This window comes from Trichosurus vulpecula, chromosome 8 (assembly GCF_011100635.1).
Source record: "Trichosurus vulpecula isolate mTriVul1 chromosome 8, mTriVul1.pri, whole genome shotgun sequence".
NCBI lineage: Eukaryota > Metazoa > Chordata > Mammalia > Diprotodontia > Phalangeridae > Trichosurus > Trichosurus vulpecula.
The window spans coordinates 50,303,589-50,322,077 of NC_050580.1; the positions used below are offsets into that span (position 1 = coordinate 50,303,589).

Consider the following 18,489-nt stretch of genomic DNA (forward strand, 5'->3'; position numbering starts at 1 on the left):
GCTCTCCACTCCCTTCTTCCCTCCCACAGCCACCCCACCCCCACCCCCACCCCCTGCAGGCACAGCCCTCTCTGGGAGGAATCTCAAAGAAGAAAGAAAAGATACTCAGGCTTGAGGTGGAGATGGAGTACTAGGACAATGACATTAGGGGTAATCCCAGTCCCTTGGAATCACACATTCATGTATACACACATATACATATACATGTATGTGTGTATATATTTAGATTAACAACCATGTATGTATCCTCACACACAAGGATACACTCACACACAGATACACTCACATACACATGCATGTATGCTTAGGCATTATTCACATATTCATAAATAAATGTCTATAAACACTCCTTCAAAAATAGACACACATGTCTGCTCACACTCATATATGCCTATATACACACATATATAGCAACAATCACACAATCCACATCTATAATCATACATACACCATTCCTACCCACTAACACACTCTTCATTAACATACCTATTCATACACAATAAAAATATTTACTCTTATACTCAGATACAAATACAGAGACTTTTGTTTGTATTCCTAATAGATACATACAAAGGCATATATATATATATATATATATATATACATATATATGTTCTTATTGATATCTGTCCATGCATTCACATATACACATAAACATTGAACTATCTACCAAATATAACTATCTCTTTGATGACTCAGATGGTTCTTCAGGATTTCAGAGGTTCTCAGCATCATCACTGTGCTGTACACATTTCACACATATACACATATACATATACATATCTGGGGACATTTTGTATTATATATTATCTATCTTCAAACATGTATATCCTTCATTCTTCTCCATTGGTATGTTATCTGGTTCCCTTCATTTGTTACTAGTGTTATATTTTCCCCTTATTTTTTGAAATAACTTCCGTTGTTTAAGATGTTCTGTCCCCTGATGTTTATAATGTAAGATGTGATATTTTGATGCTCTCTGGCTTGGGCTGAAGAGAAGTCCTGAAGCTCACACAATTAGTAAGTGTCAGAACCCAAACCTAGACTCACATCCCCTGATTCCTAAAGAGTACAGTTGCTGCTTATTATTATTTTTATTATGGAGTCTAGGTATTTATCTTGTTCTGGAGTCTATGCTTGCCATAGAAACCTTTCAGCCTGGGATGGCCCAATGGTTGCTCCACTCTTGGAGTTAGGGCTAACCTCTCCCTTTCACCTTCAATCCCTAGGACAGTAGACTGGGGTGAACTGATTCTGATTCTACTTACAGAAGTGCCCTGGTGTTTTCCCCAAACTGCTTTCAAAGCTCTCTCTAGAGAGTGGATGAGAAAAAAAAAAAAACAACCCTCTGCTGGAATTTTCCAAAGTTTGAGTAGAGAAGGAAGGAGAGATTTACCATGGTATTTTATGATTTTTTTCAAATCCATATCTAGCAGCCCCAGTGCTCAAAATGATCCCCAAACACAAACCAATAGGCTGTTTCCACACTAGATGGACATTCATTTCTTTAGCCACAGGTCCACTATGTCATTTCATCTTTCCTGAATGCAGAGATAAACTGAATGATCTTTAAAGGACTTCCCTTCCTAGGCTATGAGATTCCACCCTAAGCCCACTGTTTGATTCACAGTCTCCCAGGACTGAATTCCCATCAAGGATGGCCTGCAGAAAAGATATCTCTCTCTCTCTCTCTCTCTCTCTCTCTCTCTCTCTCTCTCTCTTTCTTTCTCTTTCTCCCTCTTCTATAATACCTCCCCCAGTCCAGATGGTGGGAAAGAAATAAAATGGGCCAACACATTTCCACTTTCTCCCATCCACTATGGCACCAGGAGAGAGATAGAAACCTATTCTAGGGTCAAGTTTGGGAGCCTTCAGGCTCCAACACAAAGGAAATGCCTCTAAGAGCAGCATGAGCTGTGATAGAGATGGCCAAGCGGCTATCACCTACATGGAGTGATTTGAGGGATGGCAAAAAGGTCCCATCCTATCCTGACTTCCAAAACTGTATCCTTTCCCTTCAAAAAATCTTCTCTGGCCTTTCATTAAACTGTTTCTTATTGGAATTTGGTATTTTCCCCTACCCCCAAACACTTCCCTCATACTGCAATCACCTCTGAGAGTGTACAATGAGGAATTCTCACTCCAGCAGAAAGTAGTTTCTCCCAGGATAGGAGTAGGATGGGAAACCTAAGATCCTAGTTAGGAACCATGGAGAGGGAGGAGAAATGAATGTGAAACAATCAATAAGCTTTTGTTAAGTACCTCCTATATGCCAGGCACCATGCTAGGTCCTAGGGATACACAGGGGGAAGAAAGTGCAAGTTCATTTCCTCAAGGAGCTTATACTGTATTTGCAAAACACAGAATAATCTAAAATCAGAACATGAAAAATGTGAGGGACACCAGACATCACCCCACCCAATGCAGGAATCCTCTCTACGGTTTTTCTGATAGAGTCATCTGCCCTCCACTTAAATACCTCTAGAAAAGGGAGATTTCATCAATTCTTGAAGGATCCCATTCCACTCCATTCCATCAGTCAGTGAACACTTCATTGTCCCATGTATTAAAGTGCGCTATGCTCCCTATAACAATTCTTGCTCCAGACCCCCTTGATCCTAGTTCATAGATTATCACATTAGAGATGGAAGAGAACAGAGAGGCCATATAGTTCAACCTTATGATTTTACAGGTGAGGAAGCTAAAACATCTGTCCTCTAAAAGCACACAAAACAATTGATACTGAAAGGAGCAGGTGAGAAAAGAAGAGGGAGAAAGAATCAAATCATGAAAAGAGAAGAAAAAATAATGGGAAGGAAGGTGAAGAGAAGGATAACAATGCTAGCTAAGAAAGATGAGAAGGAGGAAAGAAAAGAAGATATGGAAGATGATAAAGAGGAGAGAGGAAAATTGTAGAAGGAAGATGATGGATAAAAGAAGAGATTTAATTTGACAAACATCCATCAAATACCTACTATGCACAAGGCATTGTGCTAGGCATGGGGGAGGCAGGGAAGAGATACAAATAGAAAAATGAAATGGTTCTCGTCCTCAGGAGTTTGCCTTCTAATGAGGGAGAGAACATGTACACAGAAACATAGATGCAAGGTGATTGAAAGGGAAGATACTACCAATAACTTGAGGCTTCCAGTAATGTTTTGTTTGGAAAAATCATAGCCAAACTGAGTTTTAAAGTAAGATAAGGATTCTAAAAGATGGAGCATATGAATGACAATTTTTGTGAAGAAACAGTAGCAGAAAATAACATTTGGGGGAACAGATCTTGTTTCACTGGAATGCAGATTATGTAGAAGGGAGCAATGTGAAATAAGGTTGGAGTGATTAAGAGAAAACCAGGTTTGAGGGGCTTTAAATGTTAAGATGTGGAGGGGGTTGTATTTCACCCTAGAGGCAATAAGGATTCCACTGAAGTTTTCTAGGCAGAGAATAATCCATACCTTCGATTATTTTGACAGTTATGTGGAGGGCAGGTTGGAGAAAGGAAACACTTGAGGAAGGAAGAGAAATTAGGAAGCCATTAAGGCAGTCCAGACAAGAGGTGATGAGGGTCTGAACTAGAGTGGTGGCAGGTGTGAGTGGAGAAGAGAGAATGGATTGGAGAGATGTTCTGGAGATAGAATCAACAAGACTTGGCAATTGACTAGATATGGGTCTTGAGGGAGAATGAGAGGAGACAAGAACGATTTCTTGGTTGCATACTTGAGTGACGAATAGGATAATATGGTCTCAATAGAAAAACAAAGTTTAGAGGATGAGAGTGATTGGAGTGGGGAGAAGGAATAGGAGAAAGAGAAGAAGAAAATGAGGAGGAGAGAAAAAAAGAACAAAGAAAACAAAGAGAAATCACTCCATGCTCATAGCCTTCAGCCTCCTCCCTGACTGACAACCTCTATTGCCTTATTTGGATTCACTTTAAAGAAAGGCTAATGAAAACTCACCTGAAGCATATCCTCCCTTAACAGTACATCCCTGAAAAGTCCAAAAGTGCCACCCCAGGCACTGAAACAGCCATAGGCTTATGCTTTCCCAGGGCCCCCTTGTTTCTACTCTAACAAGATCAAGCATGCAGTCCATGTGCACATACTTACCAATGGAGCTGCCTTGAAAGGTTTTTTTAAAACTTCAATTGCCATTCGACAAGCCTTCCCTGCCATTATTTGAAAAAAAAGTCCTTATCAGTTTGGACCCCCTCCCTTCAGACATTGTGCCTTCCTAACCAATCAATGGATGCTCCCACTGACATAATTTTCTCATAAAGTAATGCATCACTGGGGCCCCTTCTCCACCATAAGCCAGATAGGAGGATGCTTATTGCTGCCATATAGCCAAGGGGACTAGAGGAGACAGTATAAATTAGAACATCTCTACTCTACCACCTGGTGAAGAGAGCCCTCCCTCCTGGGGAGGAGGGAGGTAATGCCTTTGTCTGTGCATTTAAATAAAGAGATAAAAATACATAACTATAACCAACGGAAATGAAAGCTATTATGTGAATAGAGAGCTTCTCCGCTCCAGCAGTTTCCACTCCAACCTTTGCCGGAGACACCCTTATCTGGGTGGAAATTGCATCAGGGCTCCCAGATCACTAGTGAATGGAAGCAGATTTCTCTGGACTCAGTTTGTTAGATAACTAATGAGTGGAATACAGCTGGGCAGAGCCAAAAGCATAAAAGGGGGGAGGGGAGGGAGAAAAATATCTTTGTTAAAACGAATTTGTCAGTTTCCGCTCTATCCTCCCAGGGGAAAGTTCAGGAGCAAGCTAATTGAATTAGGGACATGTGTGCCCCAGCTAGGAAGACTCCCTCTCTATCTGTGATGCTGGCCAGCAAGGTAGTCAACTCTGGAATTGCTGATTATTTCAGCACCGAGGACAGCAGCTGTGCACTGGAAAGGCTATAATTGCCCAGGCCTGACTAAACTGTTGCATTTTGCATGATCCACGCAGGCTACAAGTATGAAAGGGGCGGTGGGAGGGGATGAGAATGGGGGGATGAGAAAGATTAAGGGAGAAGGAAAGAGGAAAGGTGGATAAAATGGATGATGGATATAACAGGACAAAAGGCAGAAGAGGAGGAGGTGAGAGAGATGGGGGGAAGGGGGGAGAGAGAGACACAGAGAGAGAGAGAGAGAGAGAGAGAAAGAGAGAGAGACAGAGACAGAGACAGAGAGACAGAGAAAGAGAAAGAGAGACAGAGAAACAGAGAGACAGAGAGAGAGACAGAGAGAATCAGAGAGACAGAGACAGAGATGGAGAGTGAGAGAGAAGAGAGAAGAGACAGAGACAGAGAGAGATGGAAAGAGAGAGATGGAGAGAGAGAGAGAGATGGAGAAAGTGTATCTTTGTGGTTACAAACACCTTTATATCCTGATCCATTCCATCCTCACAACCAGCTTTTGAGATAAACAGCATTGCTGGTGTTCCTTCTATCTTAAATACCTCAGAAATCTGTGTGGTGCAGTGGAGAGAAGGCCATCTTTGCCATCAACAAGAAACAGGTTAAAATTCCATCTCTGTCTATACTAGCTGTGTGACCAGAGACAAATTACTTAACCTCTCCATGGACCAGGCAAATCTCTAAGGCTATAAGTAACAGACTAATTGTGGATCTGCATTGTCAGAGTGAGTTTCCATACCAGGATTTCCTGTGCCAGTAAACATCACAGGTCCAGACAAAAATATAATTTACATTCTTTATAAGTGGAGGAGTCAGGCCCAGAAGTCAGGCCTTTTGATTTCTAAGTCCAGAGTTCTTTGTGCTACTAACAAGAGGGGTAGGTGAGGGCATTGATCAGCAGCAGAAAGAAAAAAATAGAAATAACCCTTGAGACACTCAGTGCATGGTCATGCATAGCTATGTGTCTTCAAAGACCATTTCCAATTAAAGCGCTAATGAAGCCGGGCCAGCTACTATCACGAAGCAGCAAACAGCACAGGCCACTTGGCCGCCTCACAATGACAGATGCCAGCTTGAATTGATTAGTCTGGGACCAAGAATGGGTCCTGTTAAATTGTAGGGGGAAAAGCCTCAAGTTCACAGAATCCCAGAATTAGAAGAACCTCAGAGGCCATCTATTCTAATGTGTACCTGACCAAGCATCTCTTCCATAACATCACCAAATGGTCAGTTAGCCTCTATTGAAGATCTCCAGGGATAGGGAATTCACTGTTTACCAAAGCAGCTCCTTTCACTTTTAAAGAACTTTAAATATTGACTCTTACCCTGACCTAAATCTACCTCTCAGCAACTTCCACCCATTGGTCCTATTTCTATTTAGACCAAGGCTAGGTCATATGGAGTCAAAAGACCAGAACTCAAATATTGGCCCTGCTACTTACTACCTTTAGTGACCTTTAGCAAGTCATTTATGCCTCTCTGAGACCCCATATATTCATCCATAGTGTGTAAGAGAGGAAGGATGAGACTATCTGCTCTCATGTCCCAGCTCTAAAATTCTGTAATCTTGAGAGTCAGCATAATAAAGTAAAACGAGCGTCAGATATGGAGACAAAGAGCCTGGGTTTGAAGCGTGGCTATCCTATCTACAATTTGCATGAGCTTAGACAAGTTGCTTAAGACCTCTGATACTCAGTTTGTTGTTGTTGTTGTCAGTCATTTTCAGTCACGTCCAACTCTTCCTGACCCCATTTGGGGTTTTCTTGGCAGAGATGCTGGAATGGTTTGCCATTTCCTTCTCCAGCTCATGTTACAGATGAGGAAACTGAGGCAAACAGGATGAAGTGACTTGCCCAGGGTCACACATCTAGTAAATGTCTGAGGCCAGATTTGAACTCAGGAAGATGAGTCCTTCCTGACTTCAGGCCTGGTACTCTATCCATTGTGCCACTTTTCCTCATCCACAAAATGAATAGGTTGCACTAGGTGACATCTAAGGTCTTTTCCAGCTCTAAATCTATGATATTATGATCTAATTCTAGGAATTGGAAGCAGATTCATCCTGAGACCTGAGTGGTCCCCCACCCAACAGCATAGGCAATTGAGTTGTTTTGGAAGTGAGCCTTGTGAAAGGAAGAAGTTGGGCCAGATAATGGAGGATAAATGCAAGGGAGTAGCATATTCCTGTAAGAATAGTGTCAGAACACTAAAGTTCTAAATGAACTGACTCAATGAATGTCAAGGAAAACAAAAAGACTTTTTAAAAAAAAAACTATTATTCACCAAGATCAAAGAAGTGGCAGAATTTCTGCTTGGGGTAGATAGAATGATTATGGACTAACAAAGGCAGTGTGGTGCAGTGGATAGGACTTAGAATCAGGGTCACTTTGGTTCAAATCTCTCCTCAGGGGCCTACTAGTTATTTGACCCTGGGCAAGTCATTTAAATTCTCTTTGCCTCAGTTTTTTCTTATGTAAAATGAGTTTTGACTCTGGTATTTGGCTCCCTTCTAGCTCTTAATCTATGAAGTATTCCATACCCATGAAACTGATCTTCTGATTCCGAAGGATAGACTAAGAACAGTTAACTTTTTTTCTGATAACAAAAATGAGGGGTAAATAGCAGGAGAGCACACAGTTGCCCTCACTGAGTTCAAGTCACCACAGACAAACTAGACTCCAGGGAACCGAAAGAACAAGCTGATGTAATTGCTTGGCCTTTGTCAGTGATCTCTGAAAAATCATGGAGAGCAAGAAGCCTGAAGAAGGGCAGATGTTGTTACATTTTTTAAATAGAAGTAGAGGAAAGGGTAAAGAAGAAGCCCATATGTCTAGCTTCAATTTCTAGCAAATTTACAGAATACACATAGGCCTAGCATAGAATCTCCTCCACTTATAAAGATCAGCAACTCATCTGTACCTTCTGTATTTGTAATGTCTATAATAGTCTTTGAGAACTGCCCAAGGTGCTAGGGGGTGATGGCTTCCCCATAGCCAGCCCCTCGGCTCTATATGTCAGAGGAAGGACTTGAACCCAAGTTTTCTTGGCCCAAAGGATGGCACTCACATGTCACTGCCTCTTGTAATATATTTTTGAAGGGATAATGTGCAAACATTTTGAAAAGAAAGTAATGACCAATAAGAGCCCCCATGGTTTCAACAAGTATGAGTCATGTAAGGATTCATCTAATTATATTTTTCACAGGGTAACTAGAGAGGTTGATCAGGGCAATCTTATCTATGTAACATACCTGGATTTCAGCAAATCAATTGACAAAGTTTTTTCATGTGATCCTTGTGGACAAGATGGAGATGTGTGGACTAGACAATAGAATTTTTGGGTGGGGCTAGAGCTGGTTGAATGGCTGCACCCAAAGAGTATTTCCTGATGGAAATACATAAATATGGAGGGGTGTCCCTAGTGGAGTGTCCTCAGCTCTTTTTTTAAGCACAGTGCTTTTTTTTAAATGCCCTGTGCTTTTGACCATTTTTATGGTTTGAACAGACATAGATGGAATGCTCATCAAGTGTGCAGATGGCACAAAGCTGGCTAGAGTGCCTAACATGTTGGATAATAGAGTCAAGAACCAAGAAAGATCTTAAGATGCTAAATTATGGATTGCATCTAAGGAGAATGAACTTGTTATGAATAGATCTACAGTCATATGCTTGAACTCCAAAAGATCAGCTTCACAAGCACGTGATAGGAGAGATATGGCTAGACATTAGTTTGTGTGAAAACAATCCTAGGGTTTTAGTGGACTGCTAGTTTAATGTAAGCCAAGAGTATGGCATGATAGCCAAGAAACCTTAACTCAATAGAGGCTTGGTGTCCAAAAAAGAGAAGCTACAGTCCTACTGTACTCCATCTTGGTCAAATTACATATGGAGCATTCAGTTGTGGTTATTAGTCTCTGGAGTAAAGTTTCTTAACTTGGGATCCATGAACTTTAAAAAAACATTTTAATCACTGTTTCAATACAATTGATTTCCTTTGTAAGCCTATGTATCTTATATATGTATCTAAGAACTATTTTGAAAAGGGATCCATAGGCTGACTATACTGCCAAAAAGCTTATGACACACAAAAAAGGTAAGGAACCCTCTAGAGTATGTCTAGAGGAGGGAAACTAAGGTTTTGAGGGGACTGAAAACCATGCTGTATTAGAATCCTTCAAAGAAATTGGGGTGTTTAGCCTAGAGAAGACATAGGCAAGTATGACAGCTGACTGCAAATATTCAAATGCCTGACGTGTACAAGAGAGGTCATAATTTTTCTACCCCCTTCAAGAGAATAAGATAAAAGCAATGACTGGAAGTTACAGAGAAGTGGAGAAAAAATCTTCCCAACAAGTAGAGTTGTTCACAGGTGGAGCTGGCTGCCTTGTGGAGTATTATAAATATCTCCTCATAGGAGATCTGCAAGAAGAGACTGGATAACCACTTGGTAGAGATATTGTAGCTATGGTGCCTGTACAGATATGAATTTTATTAGATGACTCTAAAGTCCTCTCCAGGAAGCTAGTTAGTGCAGTGGGTAGAATGCTGGGTCTGAAGTCAAGAAGACCTGAGTTCAAATTTGACCTCAGATGCTTATGAGCTGTGCAACCCTGGAAAAGTCACTTAACCCTGTTTGCCTCAGTTTCTTCATCTGTAAAATGAGATGGAAAAGAAAATGGCAGATCACTCCAATATCTTTGCCAAGAACATTCTAAATGGGGTCACAAAGATTTGGACACAACTGAACAACAACCAGAAATACCAACAACAATAACAAGTTCCTTTCTGTCTCTGAGATTCTATAATTCTGTCTATGAATCTGTGATTCCAGCTCTAGGCCCTATGATCCTAAGTTATGATGTGAAATGACCATGCAATTGTTATGTAGAAGACATTAAAAAATATGTTGCAAATCACTACTGAAACACTTTTCCAACCACCTCACCACCATGCCGGGCAGGAATGGTCCTCAACAGATTTGAGAATAACTCTAGGAGACCATTGGGCTCTGTAGGAACAAGAGGTTGGTTGGAGTAGGCTTGGGGATTGGTGAAGTAGCCTTGGAGTCCATGTTAGATTGGCAACAAGATGAAGGGGAAGCACACTAGACTAGGAGCCAGAAGAACTGGGTTTGATTTCTAGTCTTGACACTATCTTCATGACTTTGGCCTTAGCCTCAGTTTTGTCACCCGTAAACTATACTACCTAGCTTATAGGATTGCTGAAGATAATGCATGTGAAAGTCAGCAGGTCAGAAGCATTTATTAAGTACCTACTATGTGAAGGCAGGATAAATCTAAGTTATTATTGTTGACTTCATTCAATGCAATTACATTAGCATTTATTAAATGCCTACTATTCATATACAAAGGTGTACTACGGAGTATTTAATACACTCACTGTCTATCTTCAAGTCCTTGAAAGTCTGTCATGGGAATGGGGTTTATCTTGCTTGGTTTGGCCCCAAAGAGCAAGAGTAGCTGCAATGGCCTAAAGATGAAGAGCAATCTTCCAAATCCAAATGTGGCATTGTCTTCCTCAGAAGCGGAAGGGTTTCCTGTCTCTGGAGGTCCTCAGGCAGTGGTCAGATGATCACTTGAGGGGGATTCTTAGTTAGGAAGGGGTAGGATCAGGTGGATAGTTGTCCAGTTGCCATGAAGTACTGCTAAAGGATCATCACTCATTTTAGAACATAAATCATATGTTTAAAGTTGTAACTGAGGCACTTTAATCTTCAACGGAGAGAGCACTGGACCTGGAGTGAAGAACATCTGAGTTCAAATCCAGCCTCAGACACTCATTAACTGCGTGACCCTAAGTAAGTCATTTAACTTTTGTTTGCCTCAATTCACTGGAGAAAGAAAAGGCAGTCCTCCAGTACCTTTGCCAAGAAAATGATATACGGGGTCATGAAGAGTCAGACAGGACTGATAAACTGAACAACCAAAAAGCTGAAAAAGACTTTAGAGGCCATCTAGTCAAATTCCCCCATTTTACAGATGAGGAAACTAAGGCCCAGGAGATTAAGTGATTTACCCTATGGGATCTCTTGGCTAGAAATTTCCAAAGGTGGGGTATGAACCCATGTCCTCTGACTCCAGAAACAATGCTCTTTTCACTGTAGGACACTGGCTTCTAGATGACTTACTCACAGTCACAAAGAGCTGGGTTTAGGAACCAAATTTTCCTACTTATTCCTGCCTTTTCCCCCTATTCCTGGCTTCCTTTCTTATTTCCCTGCCAAAGATGATCTGGGCTCCTGGCCACTGAGCTAAACCTTAGAATAAGATCACAGTAGATCCAATCATAGAACTGAAGGGCACCTTGGAGGGCCCCTAACCTTAATTTTTATGGATGGAGGAATAGGATTAGAGAGGTTAAGCCACTTTTCAAAGTCACCCAGTGAAGTTAGTGGCAGCCTTGGGACTAGAGCAAACATTTTTCAGCTTCTTCTTTCATAATGTTTCTACCCCAGTATTATTCTCCCAATCCTTAGGCTAAGCTATTGCCAGATCCCTATGTCTTGTACCAGCTGGGACACTTCTCGGCCAGGTGCCAATCATAGAAGGAATTCTCTTCCCTCAAGGAGGAAGCACCTAAAAGAATAGACTTGACAACTGTCTCCATATGTGTATGTGGTAAGGGAGGGGAGAGCTTTCCTAGAAGTTCCCTTTGGGACTCATGCTTCTGACCCTGCTATCAGAGCTGTGCTGGGGGCTCAGGAGACTCCTGTGTTGATTTCATTACTTCCACTTCCTCCCATAACCTGATTAGTCTGAAGTCTATGAAATCCAGGGCTCAAGTCTAGGGGGTTGGGGGAAGGGAAACCAGCTTACTGCCTGGAAATGAAGACAAATTGCATTAGGGGCAAGATCAGCATCATGCTCCTGCCCCAGGGCTGCTGAGCCAATGGGGAATTGGTTAGGCTGACTACACCAGAGCTGCCTAACTTAGCTGACTAAACTAATTCATTCATTCAACAAACATTTAACAAATACCATCTCTCTGTGTCAAGCTTCTTTGTGAGACAGACAGTCCCCTAAATAACTAATACATAGTCTTGTCTTACGGAGAGAAAACTAGCCCATGTGAAATAATTGGAGAACTGAATCCTATAAGATCAAAGCTGAAAAGAACCTTAGGTATCATCTGTGACAGACTGAACCTTTGAGCAGTCTGGGCAACCCCATGGACTCCTTCTCAGAAAACTGTTTTTAAATGTAGGAAATCAAATATATGTGGGATTATAAGGGTAACCAAAAATATTAAAATATAGCTATCGAAATATTTTAAAAGCAAGTTTACAACTCCAGATTAAGAACCTTGATCTAGCCTAAGCTCCACGTTTTACAGAGGAAGAAACTGAGGAATATTAGTGGAAGTGATTTGCCTAAGGTCCCATAGTCAGCAAATGTTAATGCCAGAATCAGGATCCAAGTCTCTTGACTGTTCAGTGCAGTGTTTTTTCATTATACCAGATTTCCTCCCTAAATAAGCTAGCACATGGTCAAGACCTACAGTGTACAGTGCAAAGGGTTTTTGTAATTAAGCAATTTCAAAATTTAGAGTGGGGGAAGTATCACTGTGGACTGGCAAGTCAGGACTGATAGAGATATTGATGATCCTTCAGTAGTACTTCATGACAACTGGACAACCAGCTACTTGATCTGACCCATTCCTAACTAAGAATCCCCTCATATGGTCATCCAACCACCACCCAAGGACCTCAGAGGTAGGAAACCCTTCATGTTCAGAGGAAGACAACACCACATTTGGATTTGGAAGATTGCCTCTTGAACTTCAGGTCATCATGGCTAGTTCTGCTCTTTGGGGCCAAGCCAAGCAAGATGATTTCCATTCCATGTCAAACTTAGTAATACTTGAAGACAGATATGTCACCAGTCAAATCTTCTCTCCTCCAGGTTAACATCTTTATTTTCCTTGAATGATCCCATAAGTCAGTCTCTAGTCCACCCACCATGCTGACTGCCCCTTCCGAAAGCTCCCTTGGCTTGGAGGAAGCATTTAGGAGTGGATGAGTCTTAAACTGAACTACAGTATCTTGGTATCAAGTGGAGCAAGTGAGACCTCAGGAACTGGCCATCAAAGTTCCTTAATGATCACAACTTATGTGTAAACAAATGCTTACACTGATAAGGAGAGATGATCCACATTGCATTGTACTGCACATGACATCTCAGCTAAAGAAACTGGTCAGGTGGATCATTTCTTTAATGATCCTTATCTAAGTTGTTCCTCTAGAAGGGCTTGCTTATCAACAGAAACTGTAGTCGCTGACATTTGCAACTTAAGATGTACATGCTCCTTCCACTAAAATAATAATATATTGTAATATATAATAATATATTAGTGTAACATAATAATAAATACAATTAAATATAATATGTAATTATAATATAAAAACATAATAACAATATAATAATATGATTGTTCAAGATAAGGCAATACTTCACTTGGCAGAAGTTTCTCGGACTCTTATCCTTTGACAGAATTCTTTGTGACCTCTCAGCAACAATATTTAGCCATGTGAAGAAGTATCTCTTCTTCTTCTTCTCTTCCTCCTCCTCCTCCTTTTTTCTCCTTTTCCTCCTCCCTCTTCCTCCTCCTCCTCCTTCTCCTCTTCCTTCTCCTCCTACTCATTCTTTTCCTCTTCCTCAGGTAGAAGTAGAAAGAAAAACATATTTTCTCCTAAGAAGCAGTAGAAAGAACTTCAGTCTTTCTTTGACCAACCAAATCAGCCTGATAGCAAATGATACTGCTGAGAGAAAGATTTCAGTATCTTCCTGGTAAATTAATTAAGTTCTCTCTTTGAGAGATCTCACCTTATTTTATGATTAGAAACAAATTTTTCTTCCTTGGTAACTGAGCCATAATCAGGTAAAGTACTTGTTGTTCAGTCATTTCAGTAGTATCTGACTCTTCATGACCTCATTTGAGGTTTTCTTGGCAAAAGTATTGGAATAGTTTGCCATTTCTTTCTCCAGCTCATTTTACAGGTGAGAAAACTGGGGCAAATGGGGCTAAGTGACTTGGCTGGGGTCACACAGCTAGGAAGTGTGCTTTGAACTCAGATCTTGCTGCCTCCAAGTCCAGTACTCCATCCACTGAGCCACCTAGCTGTCCCTCATGTGTTCCAAAATCATAAAACAGTCCTGGTGTTATTTCCCTAGTTATTAACTTCAAAGTTCTCTAACTTTTCATATGAAAATAAATCTTTGAAACAAAACACTGAAGCAGACTTGGTTCTATTTTCACTGCAAAGTTCTATAACATGTCATAGGCAAATAAGCACCTACTGCCCCTGAATATTGAGGCTGACTTAATTTAGCTGTTGCTTTTTCAGAATTCTGAATTAGACTTATGCCCTGGACAAGTGAATTGTCAAGGGCCACTCACCTTCCACAAGCACTTATTACCTACTATGTTCCAAGCACAAGAACAATAACTACTATCCTTGTAGTACTTTACAATTCACAAAGCATTGTCTTCACAAATACTTTGTGAAGTAAGTAGGGCAAATAACCAAGCCTGGACTTAAAGCCAGATTATCTGACTCTAATTCCTGTGCTCTTTTCACTTTACTGTGATGCTTTGAACCACCTATTTTGACCCTTTATCCAGCCAAAATACAGTCAAAAATCAGAAGCATCCCCCCTCCTAAATCTTCCCTTGTCTTTATTTCCTAGAGGCCGGACAACTTTATGACTCCCAACAATTGCACAGACATTCCTGTCCTGAACCCTACACTCCTAGATGCAGAACTTGGCACCATCCGTGAATCATGGTCCAAGGAATTTCCAAGCCCAGAGTCAGAGGCTGAAGCTAAGCCACTGCATGAGCCCGAGCCAGAGCCACAGCCAGAGCCACAGCCAGAGCCAGAACCAGAGCCAGAGCCAGAGTCAGAGCCAGAGCTAGAGCTAGTGACAGAGTTACAACCAAGGCCTGAGCCCAAACCAGGCTTTGTGGACAAGTGCCTTTCTGTGCCCTCACTGGAAGAAGTAAGACCTCGAGAGCTTCTGCAGCAAACAGTGAGTAGCTCTCTGCCTTCTGAAGAGAAATGCACTTAGAGGAGCTGTCCCATCTTGCAGTAGGAGGAGATGGGAATGAAGGGATGGGAAGAGGTAGCTCTTGAGTCCTATATGGAGATCACCCATCTTGCTGGGGCAGCAAGTGTTGGTGTGCTCTGAAAGTGAATTGTACAAGTAAAAATCTGGATTGACACCAATGGGAGGGTGAGGGAAAGAGTGGGAAAAGGGAGATTCTTCACTTTAGAGAACAAGTCTTCATTTTGTGAAAGGATTCACTACCAGGATCCTTGATACGTCAGACTCTCCTGATATGTTTAAAATGGGACTCATTTACACATACATATCTTACATACAATGCCTTCCCAACCCAGAGAGTTAATGAAACAAGAAGTTCCTGAATGCTCTCCCCCCAAGTTCAGAGAGGAAAAGACATTTTCCCCATATCAAATAGCATGTATCCTAAATTATGGAACCTAGAGGTGTCCTCAGGATGCTTTTTGTTAACTAGGCTCTCTCTGACTCTACTTTTATAATCCAGAGTAAAGAAGGAAGCATCTCTGATAGGGTTGAGATTCAATTTGGGAAAAGATCCTATGACCAAGCAGGAGCTCACTCACCCATTCCTTCCCTGATGTTCTTCAGCCAAATTCGATCTTCTTTCCATCAACCTGCCTGTCTACAGACAGCAGCAACCTTGCCTAGTTTAGAGGAGAGAGCTGACTCAGAGATAAGAAATGGTCTTGGGGATGGTTAGAAGTGTGGGACACCTAAGTGCTTGAGCTTTGGAGGACCACCTCTTTCCTATTCATGGCTCTGTCTAGTTATTGCCATCAGTTTCCCTCCATTTTCCCTGGCATGAATCCCATGGAATTTCCTAGCATCTCAGACATGATGGAAAAATATAGCTGATCTATACTGATGATCCCTTTCCACTAAAATCCTTGATATTTCCCACTGACTCTTCAACAGTTTCCTTTATCATGACCCCACCTTATTTGGATTTACAGAGTGGGCTGCCAGTATTTCATGACAAATGGGCGTTCCCAGGAAGCTTCCCAAACTTCTTAGTCGGGGGGAGGGACCCTAAACTACAAAGACTCTATCCCTGCCCTGGTAAATATAGAATAAGACAATGGATTCCTAAATGTATGGGCTCAGAGAATTGCCTTCATTCAAATTGTAGAAGACAGTGTTTCATAATGGATACCACTTCAAGCTTAGTATCAGAAAGATCAAGGTTAAAACCCTACCTCAATAGTTACTAGTTACGTAACCCTGGATGGGTCACTTAACCTCTAGGTTCCTCAAACAACACCCCAGGACTTACAATAATACTAAGTCACCTACAGCTCTGCCTCATCTTGGGCAGGTCCCAGATATCCATAGAATCTTTCCCCAAATAAAAGCACAATCCCATCCAAATCACAGATCTTCTGCGTATGATGCAATTTATCCCTAATCTCTGAGGTGGCAGAGGAGTAATCATAGTTGCTAATCATCTTCAATTTAAATTAGTTTTAATTCAAGGAGCACGAAGTACCTACTGTGCTCCAGGTAGAGCCAGCTTGGCACAGTGAATAGAGGACCAGCTTTGACATCAAGCCATGCCTCACTGGCTTGTGGCCCTAGACTCATCACTTAATCTCTCAGTGCCCTCTAGAACGGTCTAGATAATTCTCTAGGACTACAAGTTCCTTATCTATTTTGGTGGACAGAGATTTCTCACTCTGCTGAAAGTATCACTCTAAACACTTCTCACCAAAGTAACAACCATTGTTTTAGGTACTTGGGATACCAAAGAGAAAAATGAGAAATGGCCTCTGGCCCTCAGTGTGCTTACACTCTCTTTGTCTGATTGGATTTGAAAAAGTGTCACCTAGAATAACACAGTTCTGGCAACTGTTCAGCTTCTCCAGTTAGGAAAGAAAAAGAAAAGCAAATAATCCAAAAGATTTATCCAGGAAACCAAAAGACAAGAGGAGAGTTAATCAATTGGCTTGAGTTTGGAGCCATCCAGGTGCTTAATTAGTATTGGCTACCAGAAACAGGAATCTTTTTTTGTTCTGATGGAGCTTCAAAATGTGTTTGGGGAAGAAGTGAAGCCAATATCTGTGTTGCAATAGCATATACATACATAGATAATACTCAATGTCAGTCATCGTAAAATACCTAATGTAATTGCTAGCACATGTTGGTTGATAAATCTACCTAGCATTCACCTAAAATGGAGAAACAAGAATTTCTCCATCCATTACGGGCCTGATGAAATGAAAAAGAAAATTTGTCACAGAAAGAAATATGACAAATATTGTTCTCACACTGGCACAGAACAGTGGTCATCACAAATGGTGAAAAGACTTCAGTCATTTGATGTTTTATACTACTTTAAGAAAAACGTCTAGCATGCAGAACTAACCTCATTTCCTTTTTATGAAAGGAAACATTAAAAAAATTTTAAAACCTTTTTCTGGAAATGTAAGTAGATTTGTAAATCAGGAAAACACTGTTAATTTAGTTTACCTTGATTTTAGCAATCTATTTGACAGTCTCTCATGCTATTTATTCTTGTGAATAAACAGGATAGAGATGAGGGTTGGATGATAATGCATTTAGGTGGATTCACAACCAGTGGAATGGCCAGGGTGAAAAAGTCATCATTAACAGTTCCATGTCAGTGTGAAAGATCTCCAGTGGAGAGTCCTTGGCATCTCTTTTAACCCTATCCTAGTTAGTGGAGTTTTTAACCAATGATTTGTACAAAGGCCATAAGTGACATGTTTGCATTTAATACTTGCAGATGACAAAAAGTTGGAAGGGCTAAGTAACCTATTGGTTGATGGGGTAGGGGTCCACAGAGATCTTAACCGTCTAGAACATTAGGTCCTATCTTGTAAAAATTACATTTAATAGGAATAAATGTAAAATGTTAAACACTCGACTATCCCCCAACCCCCGCCATATCAATCTGACAAATTCAAGCTAAAGCAGACGTGGCTAGACTGCATTTTGTCTAATAATTTGGAAGAGGGAAGGCAGTGGGATAGAAGTTTGATATGTCAGCAGTTTGATGTGGCAGCCCAGAAAGCTAAAGCAAAATCAGGCTTAACATTAAGATGTGCGTAAAGTCTAAGACAAGGGAAGTGAGGATGACCCTGTACTCTGTCCTGGTCAGACCATATCTAAAGGAGTGCTTTCAGTTCTGGGAACCACATTTGAGGAAGGACATTAATGGACACTGCTCATAGGGGATGGGCAAGGATCCTTAGTTCATGCCACATGAAGGAGCAAGTTGTAATTAGCCTAGAGGAGAGACTTAGGGGAAACACCATCCCCATCCTAAAGTATTTGAAGAACTTTCAGGTGAAAGGGTGATGAGATCTGTTGTGATTGGCTGGAAAGGGCAGCATTTATATACATAAAACATTTAGGATTTATATAAGGGAAAATAGAAACTATTCAAAAGTTCTTACCAAAAGGTGGTAGACTTTCCCTCCCCAGAGGGCTTCAAGCAAAGCCTGGATGACT

The 18,489-nt window shown here is 41.1% G+C and overlaps 1 protein-coding gene across 1 annotated transcript in view; it reads left to right on the forward strand.

Moving 5' to 3' along the window:
• Positions 1-18,489, forward strand: part of CCDC33 (coiled-coil domain containing 33) — a gene marked incomplete at its 5' end in the record, with an annotated part of 185,888 nt that overhangs the window by 78,981 nt on the left and 88,418 nt on the right. The window contains 2 exons of the mRNA XM_036736500.1: positions 14,623-14,757; positions 14,812-14,964. Coding sequence (XP_036592395.1) covers positions 14,623-14,757; positions 14,812-14,964 — 288 coding nt within the window. The remainder of the gene's footprint in view (positions 1-14,622; positions 14,758-14,811; positions 14,965-18,489) is intronic.